Source organism: Poecilia formosa, unplaced genomic scaffold (genome assembly GCF_000485575.1).
Source record: "Poecilia formosa unplaced genomic scaffold, Poecilia_formosa-5.1.2 Scaffold292, whole genome shotgun sequence".
In the NCBI taxonomy this organism is placed as follows: domain Eukaryota; kingdom Metazoa; phylum Chordata; class Actinopteri; order Cyprinodontiformes; family Poeciliidae; genus Poecilia; species Poecilia formosa.
In genome coordinates, this window is record NW_006800231.1 from 211,111 (window position 1) to 224,028 (window position 12,918).

A 12,918-nucleotide genomic window follows, 5' to 3' on the forward strand; every position below is an offset into this window, starting at 1 on the left:
TTTTCTTTTTGTCTTTTTTCTTTCTTGTTGTTTGGTGGTTTTTTTTTTTTTTTTTTTTTTTTTAGAAGTTTATCCTGTTGGAATATGTCTCGCAGTCTGACACTCATATTCCCATCATTTCCTCCTTTAAAGGAAAGAGAAAAAAGAAACCGGTAAAAGGGAAGAAGCCGCCGAAAAGCAGAAAGTCTTAGGGGGGATCCGAGACGGAGTGATACGGGAGAGGAGAAAGGGGAGCTTCTTACCTGCGAGTCCGACATTCCCCATCACCCTGCAAGTATTTATGAGGAGGATAAACAAACAAACGTCCCGGGAAAAACAAGCGCTCCGCATGCTGACAGGCGATGTGAGGATCCAGCGGGGCTTTTGACGGGTTTCAGACCTGGACTGGCCGCTGGTGTGTGTGCGACTGTGGAAGTTTGCACGTGCATGCGTGTGTATGGATGTGGTGTGAATACGTGTGCAAGCGCGCGCGCGCGTGAATGTGTGTGTGTCTGTGATAGAGGAGGAGGACCGTTTTTTTTTCCGTTTTCTTTTTTTTTTTTAAAGTGGACTGGCAGCATATGGGGGTGGGAGCGAGGTGGGGATAGGGTCGGAGGGGAGAGAGAGAGAGAGAGAGAGAATGAAGCTCTTTGATTGGTTTGTTCGTGCCGGTAGGAGAGAGAGGATGGAGCGCAGAGTCATGACAAGGAGGTGGGGGATGTAAAAAAATGGATATAATAAAGTCAAATCTTAAACATGTATAAGTAAAATTATTAATTATTATTATGATTATTATTACTTGTACAATCACCTTTCGCTACAAATGCAACTGCAAGTCTTTCAGAGTGACACTGTAACTTTTTCCCCATCAACCCAGAAAACAGCACCCACCCCGTGAAACGGTGGTGGCAGCATTATGCTGCGTACACAACAAAAATCTCTAAGTGTATCAATTTATTGAGTTCAAGTTTGATAGTTTTTAACATTTCTGATTTTGAGCTAAAAATGATCAAATGTGGCCAATTGAAAAAAACAACAAAAGGTAAAGTTGCCTTAAAGGACCCCACTTTTCAAATAATCAACAAGCCGTAGTGTACAGGTATATCTATATATTTATATGCAGTAGAAAATATTGTCAAGTTCCAACTTGCTTTGTTGTAAATTGTTGTGACGTCTCCCAAGAACCTGCCACCCTGGGCAGAGAGCCACATTGCCAACGACAAAAATAAATATTTTTCTAAAATGTGCCTAGTGCTGCCATTTTTTTCTTTTACAAAAGATATAAGGCTTGTGTCAGAACTTATTTCAGGTCTTAGCTACTCTCTGGATGTTTTTATTAAATTGTATTTTTCATTCTTTAAAAAAACGCGTCATGTCCAGAGAAGAACCAGGATGTCTGCAAGGCAGTTAGCAGGCAATAACAGCTCAGGCATCAGAGGCTCAATAAAACCCAGAGCAGAACATTCTGACTCTGAACATTTTCCTAAAACAACAGTGGGACGTTATTTACCATTTCCTCCTAGTTATGAACCTTTTCAAAAAAAATATCAAAGGTTTAACGGGGTTTGAAAAATCTTTCCACACTGACAACAATTCTCAGTGTCAGGTATGCACACAGCGGGCTGTTGCGTCGTCTTTTTCCCAAAATCTCATTTAGCCGCGTACAAAAAGCCAAAAGAAATAAGGAAAAGGCTTGAATTTATGAGTTATAGGAAATACTGGTTTTTCGCTTCTGATTATGATTGATCAAGACTCAGACTCCAGATTTGGAAGGTATTTCTGTGACTCTACCTCTGCATCCCAGCAGGATTTCTTTCTCCTCCATGGTTCTGCTTTTTTCCTGTTTCAATGGTAAATTCAAAGTGTTTCTTGATCAAAACTTCCTTCCTAGTGTGATTCTTCAATACAGCCCAAAATGTACTGGAAGTCAGCTGTCACTCCTAAAAGCATCTTTAAAGTGATCTTATACAGGAGAGACATGCATGATGAAATGCTCCACACATAAGTTTACAACCTCAAGGTTTACATAAAAATCTGGGTTTGAAGCAGAAACCTTTATTTAAACGCCCACTCCTCCTGAAAACATGACATGTTTAGTCTTTTTTTTTGTCTCTGTCATGGCTGTTCCTGACGAACCGCTGACCTCACTAACAAAGGTTAGAGAACTGCTGGTCAACTTTGTGAAACTTGGCGCCCCCTGCTGGAAAGAAGTAGAACGGCGCTGTCATTTTGTTTAGTTTCTGTTTTTAAACAAACCCATGAAGTAAATTATAAAAGCCCATATATTATCACTAAGTGAACCACATTATATGGAGTAATTGCACACAGCTGGATGGCTGAAAGAATTTATTTCTATTACTTATAATCATTTTCACTTGCATCAAGTAAAACCATGACATTTACAATTAGGATGTTATATCAGACCAATAATAATAAAAAAATTAAAGCAGAAGTGTGTGGTTAATGAAGATTATTTTTCATACCTGCTTAATTTTCAAAAGATACTCAATGTGATGAGACTCATCAGGTTATAGTAAATTGCTGAATATGACTGTAGATTCATGAAGTCAATATTGTACATCAATTTCCTTACAGGTGTATTTAGCAGAATTTTATCAGGGGAAAATAGAAATCAAAAAAACCGTTTAAAGATTTAAAGTTAAAATATTAATCGGAAAGTATTAGTACTTGTCCAAAGCTGGAAATGACAGTCAATAATGATAAAAGCCGAGGTCCAAAAAGGTTTCTGGCTCCTAAATTACAGGGGCCTGGTGGGACATACACAAACTGAAACAGAAGTAAAAGGACACGAGATTTTAAATTTGTCTTTTGTCTGAATCTCCCCACTGCTTCCTCCCTGACCTGTCTGCTGTGTTCCCTAGTCTCCATGATGCCATTTGTTTATTTATATTCTCTATCAAACCTCTGAAACCAGTTTCAGAGCAACAAGATTTATGCTGAGAATAAATTACACTCAGCTGAACTCTGTTTACTCATTAGGTGACCTCTGAAGGCGATTGGTTGCAGTTTATTTGAGGTTATCAGACTAAGATGGGGCTTCATACAAATGCAAAACCCTACTTTTCAGGATTTTATTTGTAGAAATAAACCATTATTATTATGCTGCAGAAGGAATTAGCAGCAGGATACAAACACAAATTAATTCAGTCTGACCTGGGATGTCACCTATACTTTACTCTGCCAGGCTTCGGTAATGAAGTTTAACGTGTCTATGGTGTGTCTGGTTGTTTTGATGTGTTGCACGAGGCTCGAGTAAAAACACGACAGTTTCATGGTTGTCCCCACCTTCACCTCCCCCCATCCCAACACTGAATGGTTCCTTCATTTTTAGGCCACCTGAAATGAAAAAAGAGAGCATCCTTTTTCTGAATACTGGAAATGAATATGATTCGAATCAACAATGAGAAAGAAAACACTGCCATCTTCTGGATTGTATTTGGAAATGCATTCCGGGCCCTGCCCAATCAATGAGAGGTTTCAAAGTGATGCGTTCAAAAATATAGGAAACTTGGTCATTTCTGACTTGCTAACCCTTTGTATGCCTTTTGACATCAACGCAATAATACCACTTATTAATTTCGTTATAGTTTATTCTTTTTGGTGTTCATTCATTCTAGGCCTCTTGTATCTCTTACCCCGTTTTCAAGTGAGGATCAAATAGGTCAAAGATCCAGTATTTCAAAATTATGGGCACTAAAAAAAAGCCTGTTCTAGCAAACCATCGGAGGGTAAAGATGTTTTTTGTTCCTCATCATAATTTTGACGTTTTGCCATACATACCTAAAAGAAAATTATGAAATTCTCTACTATTAGTAGAGACAACTGAGTGTGTATTTACGACAGCTTTTGATTTAGAAACATGGGACGCAGATTGATAATACCTGGACTTAAATGTTCTAAATTTAGCAAGAGGGAAAATACCTCAAGGATCACATTAAAACAAAAATAGACAATGTATTGTCAGACATTGTGTACTTTAGAAACTACAAAAATTACTGCCAAAAACGATTTAAAACAGCATCACACGTTTATTACAGTTGCAACAATAAAATCAGACGACAGTGACAAACTAAAAAAAAATAATAGTAAAAAAGAAAAGACTGTGAAATAAGTTAACGTTACAGAAGATGTAAATCAATTTCATTTGTAAAAGTTTGCGGACTTAAAAACGTCGGAGTTCAAGCGTGTCTACTCTACAGTACGAAGTGTATTTGAACTCAGCACGATATCTCAGCAACTGTCATGGCGTCTCCCTTGAAGGGGGCTTGGAACCAGAGACAGTAGCCTCTGTCAGCTCTTACTTTTCGCTCTTCTACTGTGAAGTAAAGCCTTTCTGAGGAGGTTTATTGGAGCGGCTGGTTACCATGGGGACCGTCCATGCGAAGGTAAACCGCTGTAGCTCTGTGAGTGAGAGTGGACGTACGTATAGTGACTTGACCTCCCTGCTCTGCTGTGGCCAGAGGGCTGAAGGCTGCACCGTGGCACCACACGTTTAGCTAAACTGTCGATTTTAAGAAAACCAACAAGGATGTCGACTTATGCCGCTTAATCTGTCCGAAGGTTTAAAGCCGCGTTCATTGCTGCATCGTGTATATAGTGATGCTTTCACGGACTGTAAGACATTAAAAATGCACAGCCCTTTCCGTCCTTCTTATAGCTATTGTTTTTATCTACTGAGAAAAACAATCACGGTCTCATTGCTAAAGAAGCAAACTAAATTTAAAATTCATTGTCTTATTTTATCGTAAAATATCTAATATATCAGAGTTAACATAGCTTATTTTTACTCACCTGAACGTCTCATATTGCCACAGTGTATTCTTTAACCTTCAGTGATCACTGGACATTAAACGCTCCTCTCGGCGCCCCGCCCAATTCTGTCTTCTTTATCTGAGCATTATAGATCAATTAATTTCAAAAAACTCAATGTCATTTTGAAATAAAATACAAAGCACTCATCAAAGAGTGGAGACTTTCTGTAGGTATGTCTGGATTAACAGACCTACACTCAGCCAATAAAAACCCAAAATGAGCCATTGCAAATTTCTTATGTTGTGTCTCAACACAAGAAATTTGACAGTTGTAACTTGTTTCCACAATTATCGCTGCTCTTTGCCCTGCTTCTTACAACATTTTTCCTTTCATTAAACTTTCCATTAAACCCTATGAACAACTAGTTCCTTAGCAATGGCCTTTTGTGGATCATGACTGTTTAACATCAGTCAGTCGGCCATGTTACCTGTGTTTGTAAGCCATAATTATCTAAATTAGACATAAAATAACTTTGTGTTAAATGGATCTGTTTAAAGCATGTCTTTTAAATTACTATTACCATCTCAATCATCTTCTAATTCATTGAGATCAGCCGATGTACACGCCCATACAGTTAAAACCCAGCCCTGACACTAGCCACCAGACTCCACTGTGCAGAACTAGTCCACTAGTCATTTCTACAGAAAACATACTGATCTGTGTTTTAAGTCACTCGGTCTCGGTGCAGAGTCTGGATCCGCTCCCGATGCATGGCCGCGATTTGGGCGTCAACCCCGATGACCTGATGGAGCCTCCAGAGCAGGAGCAGGAGTCCAAGCAGGAAGTCCTGGAAAACAAAGATGTGAGTAGTGGTGTGTAGTTCTACTTTATGTAAAATGTGTTGAATCGTAGTTCCAACAGCGGTTCATTTGCTTCAGTTAGGTTTTCATTTAAATTGAATTACTGTTCTATAGCTGGAAATCATTCAACAATTCACCTGGGAAATAGTTTTTCCAACTTTCAGAGTGGCCAGTGTTTTCCCACTGTTGGAATTCTCCAGACGCTGACTTTTTAAAATGTATTTTTCATACCATAGCTTTGCTGCTGGAGACACCTTCTTTAGTCATGTGATTAATTCAAACATGACAAAGTTGTTTGGGTGACAAGACACAAAATATGTGAAATAGTGAATGAGATCAATAGACTACATTTTTAATCCTAAGGGAAATTCATTGTTCTCATAACTCCTAACATCCAAATCTCTTCAAAGAGTCGTTGTGGACGGTGATGCTGTGGGCAGGAACGATCTCCAGTACCAGTCAGTCTTGCAACAAATCTGAAGAAGCCTCTGACTCAAGACTGCTGCTGTGTGACAGTTTCATGACTGTTATGACATGCTAACATGATACATTTTAAAAAATCTCTACTGGCAGTATGGTTAGGAAGCCTGATGGAGAGATGTAAGGGTCTGGGATTTGATCCTTGCCCGATATGTAGCATATAGGTGTGTTTCATCAATGTTGGACATTTTTTGCCAATATTGAGCTAGTAGTAACATTTAAAAGTACCATCATTTTTTGTTAAAGGGATATGTTATCATCCCTTTAACTGTCAACTCTTTAAAAGCAAACCTGGATGGAAAACTCCCACTGCCTCTCCAGAGTAGACTGGGATTATCTCAACATAGAATAGGAAAATGAAGCAAGTATCCAATTCTTTAAGCAACATGAACATCAGAACATTGATTCAGACTGTTATTCAGTTTATTCTTAAAGAATTCAGGTTCTGTTGAAAATGTAACTGCACTCAAGCCAAAATACTTTGTTTCTGAATTGTGCCTCTATGTTGTGATTGCATCTGTTAGAATATCCGGTAAAAGGATCCGGAGTACAAGATAAACCACTTTTTAGACCATCTCAGCTCTGTGGCTACTTCTCTGAAAGTGTCTACAGATCTTGTATGTTGCAGTCAGAAAACATGTCTGTTGGACATGTTGTCATGCATAAATCCTGTTTGGTCACACAGGTGGTCGTCCAGCACGTCAACATCCAGGGGCTGGGGAGAACCAAGGAGGATCTGCTTGGCTACGAGATCTCCGATGTATTCCATGCCAAGAACCTCATTGACGTATGCATTAGTTGTCTGACTGTGCTGCATATTAAGGTATTCTAACACCAGTGTGATGTGTGTGGCGTTCCATAAGTGTGCCGGTCTTTTTCAGGTGATGAAGAGAGCTCACGTTGCCAGACTGAGGCTTCTCCGTCTCGGAGTGTTCAAAGAGGTGGAGGTTCTCATCGACACGTCAGAGGGTAACTGTTCATACTTAAAGGCGCACGCTGGTCCGCTATGACCACACAGCTTAGCTGAATCATCTTTGCGATTGGCTCTCCCTCAGGTAAAGACGCTCTGCCCAACGGCTTGGACATCACCTTTGAAGTGACGGAGATCAAGAGGCTGACAGGAAGCTACAACACTATGGTTGGCAACAACGAAGGAAGCATGGTGAGACACACACCACTTACTTCACACAGCTGTTGAGGTACATACAGGCAGCCTGAATGTGATGTGGCTGCAATGTAACTCACCACCATCAGTGTGTGAATGGACGGGTGACTGAAGCGATTTGGGGTCCTTTGGACTGGAAAAAGTGTTATGCAAGTACAGGTCATGTATCATCTACCGTCTCCTTCAGGTTCTGGGGCTGAAGCTGCCCAACGTATTCGGCCGAGCTGAGAAAGTCACCTTCCAGTTCTCCTACGGGACAAAGGAGACTTCCTACGGCCTGTCGTTCTTCAAACCGCAACCTGGATACTTTGAACGCAAGTACGTGGCGTCATTGTTCTCCTTTAGGTTCCATTAGGCATTTATATCTATTGGGTTCCTGGATGTTATGTGGTTTTAAAAGTTGATACTCCCTTTACTCTGGTCCTTTATTTCAGCTTCACCCTGAACTTATATAAAGTCACGGGTCAGTTTCCATGGAGCTCCTTAAAAGAGACTGACAGAGGCCTGTCTGCAGAATTAAATGTAAGAAGTTTTTTGGGAGTTTTTAAGTCTGAACCCCGTAGATTTAAGCTCTGATGTGCCCGTTTGCCTCGTCTTTGCAGTTTCCTCTCGGTGTGACCAGCCACACATTGAAGTGGGAGGGAGTGTGGAGGGAACTGGGCTGCCTGGCACGCAGCGCCTCCTTCGCAGTGCGAGAGGAAAGCGGCCACTCGCTGAAATCTGCCCTTTCGGTAACGCAGAAAACTCAGTTTCTTTTAACCAATAATGTATAAAAGTGAAGGGAAATCTTAAGTTTTAAGTAGTTTTCTGTTCAGTTAAATCTCTGTTGGTTTCATTGCAGCACTCTATGTCCATCGACTTGAGGAATTCTGCTATCTTTCCAAACAGAGGTGCCTTACTTCGCATCAACCAGGTCTGTATGTAAAAAGTATGTTGCCATGTATGTTGGTATATTAAAAATCATATGTTATTTGGTTGTAAACATGAGTAAGAAGAGATTTTGAGAAACATCACATGTCTTTTAAGTGAGTAATATTTATTGCCTTTGATGCACTCCTGTTTTGAACAGTGAATGTATATTGGGATCAGGGGTGTATTCTGTCAGAATACACAACGTCTGCTTTGATTAGACAGCAGTTTTCTGAATTCTTTTCTCGTGATCAAGTAATTGTAAGCTGAATTGATTAAAAAGTAGATTAGGCTGTAAGTTTTAGTTTCCAGCATCTGACATGTGGAGGTGAGTGAGTCTTTATTACTTCAGATAGCATAGCACAGCTAAATAATATTATTTGGTCACAGTATTAAAGTTACATTTGCATTAATCCTGTATTAGTTAGGCACATGGTGTCCATTGCTTATGCTGCAGCATTTGTTTTACATTTCCAAACTGTTTGTGGCAGCTAACTTTATCTAGTTATTTATGCTACAGTGTCACACTCATAGATGGGCAACAGAGCAAGATTTTCCCATGGTATTGTGTCTTCCTGCGCCATTGAAACTAAAATGAGCTGATTGGTAGCCTACCTTATATAGCTTTAAAACCTAAAGAACAAAAAAGGAGAAAATGTTAGCTTCAGTGTGGATTCTGAAGCTAACAGATTCCCAGAATGGAAACATTCTGTTATGTGTTCCTCTAAATGTTCAGGAGGTTTAAGAGAAAAGAAAAGCAGGACTTTAAGTTAATTAATTTGCTGATAATTGGTCAGTTTTAGCGTACATCATCAAATCATGGCGTATTTCCTTCCTTTTCCATTTTCACACCTTTAAGCTAGTTTCCCTTCCAGTTTCTATTCAGATTTTTCTTAGCAGCTAGCTTACACCTGCTTTTCATTTAAGCTTTGCCTTCTGAAAAATGGGACTTTTTCAGCTCATAGATGGATTTGCGTTCTAGCAAAGGGAATTCTTGGAACGGTTGGTTTTAATTTGTGAAATGGAACCGCTCATAAAATCCAGGAAGTCAAGCTAGCTATGTTTTTGTTAGCTTTAATCTTTAAATCTTTGCACCAAATGAGGTTTCTTTGTTATCTAAGAAGTATGAAATATATTTTTAACTAAAAACCAGAGGGAAAGCCACTGTTATTTTTAGAGTTTCTTAAAAAGTAGATGGAAAATACTCCCTGTATTAAAAATGTTGTCTTTAAAGTTCCTTTAGTTTGTATCGCTAACATGACCAGCATGGTTCTAATTCTCTATCTGTTGGTGTTTTTGTCCGGCAGGAACTGGCTGGTTACACCGGGGGAGACGCCAGCTTTTTGAAAGAGGATTTTGAGCTTCAGCTAAACCGAAAGCTTTTCTGGGATTCTGTACGAAGGAAATTACTAATTTTTCAAGTTTAAGTTTACATCATAACTCTGACTTATTGGTGTCATTTGATCTTTTGCTTTGTCAAGCTAACCACAAGAGGGCAGCGAAGCTTTGTTCTTTATTCCTGAATGTGTTTTTCAGCAGAATTAAACAATGACTATATTTTGTGTCCTGTCAGGTTTTGTCTGCCTCTCTATGGGGGGGTATGCTTTATCCCCTCAGAGGACAGCCGTCCTGCATCGCTGACAGGTATACCAGTTGTTAAAATCTAATCAAGCCAAGATTTGACGACAGTCTGAATTATTTTTGTTTTCAGATTATTCAGTTAGTAGTCAGACTTTTTTGTTTTGCTTGCTGAATATATGCAGCTGTTCAAGCTGACATGTTTTATGAAAACTTTGTGGCCTGCCGGCTTTTGTTCAGGTTCTACCTTGGAGGTCCCACCAGTGTCCGGGGCTTTGGGATGTACAGCATCGGGCCACAGAGTGAAGGTAAACCGAAGCCTGATATGACTGGTGGAGTTTAGGTTTAAGCAGAATGCTGATGTGTTGCGTTTGTGTGCTTTGGGTTTCAGGTGACTATCTGGGCGGTGAGGCGTACTGGGCAGGCGGTGTGCACCTCTACACACCTCTACCATTCAGGCCTGGCAAGGGAGGCTTCGGCGACCTTTTTAGAACGCACTTTTTTCTCAACGCAGGCAACTTGTGCAACCTTAACTACGGTGGGTGGAAAGATGACGGACTCATCTTCTGCTTTGCTCAGATAATGAAGTTGTTCCAAGTCTTTTGTGTCCGTTTTTTATCGCTCATGTTTGCTGGGCTTCTAATCTCAACATTGAGCTCCATCTGACTAGAGAGAGACTCACTTTGCCATTGTTACCCTGAAACCTTTTTTTCACATTTTGTCTCCGTCTGTTACTGATATATTAGGCTATTGATCAACACACAGTATCACAGTGTAAAAAGTTAGCAGCTTTGTCGATATATTTAAGTTCCAGCAGAGCTGTCACTTCACCATCGATCAGCCACGTCTGAGTTAGGAACAGTCATCTGAAGACTAGTGAAGACACCAATAGTCACCTCACTGTTGCCAACTTAGCAACTTTGTTGCCATATTTGACGACTTTTCAGCCCAAAAAAATTGGAATCGATCAAAATCGGAATTGGTAATCAGCCAGAAACCTGATTGGTGCACCGCTAGAGCAGAGTATGAATTATTTTTCTCCCACTTCACAATTCTGAACCTTAGTGCAAGGCGGTGAGGCTGGTCTCTCTCTAGAGTACATGTGTGAGGAAGGTTTGCCTGTGCTGTGCGGTGACATGGTCTCTGTGTCCCGTGCAGGCGAAGGCCCCCAGGCTCACCTCCAGAGGCTGGCCGAGTGCATCCGCTGGTCGTACGGGGCCGGCATTGTGCTGCGACTCGGGAACATTGCCCGGCTGGAGCTGAACTACTGCGTACCCATGGGAGTTCAGAGTGGAGACAGGTGGGACAATGACCCAAGCAGCAGCTGCTCCTCTTGTCCTGTTTCTGCTGAAATATCACAGAACATTTTTCCTCTGTCTCTCCTAGGATATGTGACGGCGTCCAGTTTGGAGCAGGAATTCGCTTCCTGTGATTTCTCGTTGCATCCCCCCCTCACCTCCCTCACCCCTGACCCCCAGACCCCTGCCTGTCTTGCAGAGTTTGATGTGAATAGAGAGAGCGTCTTTGTCAGGTTGCACCTATAACTTGTTTGGGAGTGTAAAAACAGTAGCATGGGCTCACGCTACGGAAAAATAAGCCACGCCCCCCTCTGTGCCATGGTTTCCTGTGTTCACAAGCGGCTGCTGGAAACTACCAGCCACCATGCAGCGTCAACTCAGCTGAGTTAAAAGTAAAACTGGGGGACATGAATCATGTTGTGTTTTGCTCGGTAATCTGCACCTCTGGTATTTTGTGTTCCGTTTGGTGAAAAGTAAAAGTTTCTGGCAAATATTAAATAGATTGTTGGCAGGTTGCCTCGTTGGTTTCTTACTCAGGACTACAGTTTGTTCCTGACGCTGAACATCAGGATCCTCCGTCTGGTTCATTCATCCTGCTGACCAGCTGCAGAAGAACCTGGAGAAAATCAGTTCTGATTTCTTCACAACAACAATGTAGGTCAGACACTGCAGATGAGAGGTGGAATGTCACCAAAGCAACATCCACCAGCGGTGTTTTTACCCTCACTTCTCTTTTTCATGTTAAAATGTTCACTAATAAATCCTAGCTGCTCCCTTGAATTATTTCTGCTGTCTTCAGTTTACTGGTAGAAGAGTCTGAATGCAGGGTGAACATCTGGATATACAACAACCTGATCTTCTCTGTTAGTTAACCAGAACCACAGAGGCACTGATGCAAACAATTTGAACAGATACCCAATATTCCAATTGCTACATTTTTTTTCCATCTTTATTTATGGATTTTGTCATCCAGGCTCAACAGATATAAGTGGTATTAAAAAAACAATACAGGTCAGCTCAATTCAAGCCATTGATTTAAAAACGGCTTATAACTAATATTTATCTCAAGGTCTGAACCGAACAGAAATGGGACAAAACACAGGACAAAAACGATGATCCTTTTCATTTACTGTGGTGTAATTGTCTGCAAGGTATTAAAGTAGTTGATTAAAGGTTGCCATGTCTGAAAAAACTTGTCAACCTTCCCTCTGAGCCTGAAATAGTTTTTTTCCAGTTTTAAAAGAGGCTTGACTTACTTCAACCAGAGTGAGGAGCTTTCCAAGACGGTCAAATTCTGTTGTAAAGGCAATAACATCCATCCACTGAGGTTTATGGTGAAAAATAACCAATATCTACTGATATTTTATAAACACCTGACATTGCTTCTCTACTACCTTTGAAGGGGCAGTATGATTTATTTTCCAGGCGCATAGTACCTTTTAATAACAATCAACTATTTTGCCTTCACTTGTTATAAACATGCTATGTATCTTAAAATAAATTTGACACTTTAAACTCCTTGAAATTTTTCCTCTGTCTCTTTAAGAAACTCCTGCTTTTTCTGAAGCTCCGCCTCCAGGAAGTCATTACAACGTGGTTCCTCTATTAACCCTTTAACAACGTTTTACCAGCGTTTCACTGAGAAATGGCTCCTATAATGAGCTCAGGAGATGTGCAGCTCCACCAGGTGTTCCAGCTGTTTGCTAATTGCAACTGGCTAGTCTGAAGGGTCTGAGCAGGGAGGGCTGCTCTGTCAGGCAGACGTTTCTACTGACATTCTTTTGTCTATCTGTCTTTTAAAAATGACCTTAACCTCAAACTAATTGGATGGAAAGTTGCTCTGATGAGCCAATTTCAAGTCTTGGCACATATTCTG

General features: G+C 40.6%; 2 protein-coding genes across 3 annotated transcripts in view; one reads left to right on the forward strand and one right to left on the reverse strand.

Moving 5' to 3' along the window:
• The window catches only part of scube1 (signal peptide, CUB domain, EGF-like 1), a 94,459-nt gene extending 93,908 nt beyond the window's left edge, over window positions 1-551 (reverse strand). Inside the window, exon 1 of one of the 2 annotated variants that reach the window (XM_007572007.2) lies at window positions 243-551. In XM_007572007.2, coding sequence (XP_007572069.1) covers window positions 243-330 — 88 coding nt within the window. In that variant the 5' untranslated portion in view covers window positions 331-551. The remainder of the gene's footprint in view (window positions 1-242) is intronic. The other variant, XM_007572008.2, reaches the window with a different exon arrangement.
• A 3,653-nt stretch (window positions 552-4,204) lies between these two features.
• On the forward strand, window positions 4,205-12,152 carry samm50l (sorting and assembly machinery component 50 homolog, like). The gene is made up of 15 exons (XM_007572010.2): window positions 4,205-4,385; window positions 5,501-5,614; window positions 6,778-6,879; window positions 6,974-7,061; window positions 7,148-7,254; window positions 7,445-7,575; window positions 7,692-7,779; window positions 7,860-7,988; window positions 8,099-8,170; window positions 9,474-9,560; window positions 9,740-9,810; window positions 9,985-10,052; window positions 10,136-10,282; window positions 10,903-11,044; window positions 11,131-12,152. Exons 1-15 carry the CDS (start codon window positions 4,365-4,367, stop codon window positions 11,174-11,176), a joined length of 1,413 nt encoding a protein of 470 aa, XP_007572072.1. The 5' UTR covers window positions 4,205-4,364; the 3' UTR covers window positions 11,177-12,152.
• The last annotated feature ends 766 nt before the right edge of the window (window positions 12,153-12,918 follow it).

Excerpts from the sequence above, each read along its gene's own strand:
- samm50l (XM_007572010.2), top strand. The coding sequence starts at position 4,365 with ATGGGGACCGTCCATGCGAAG. Across the intron at positions 7,989-8,098 it reads CGCTGAAATCTGCCCTTTCG|CACTCTATGTCCATCGACTT; the intron begins GTAACGCAGAAA and ends GTTTCATTGCAG. Across the intron at positions 8,171-9,473 it reads CCTTACTTCGCATCAACCAG|GAACTGGCTGGTTACACCGG; the intron begins GTCTGTATGTAA and ends TTTGTCCGGCAG.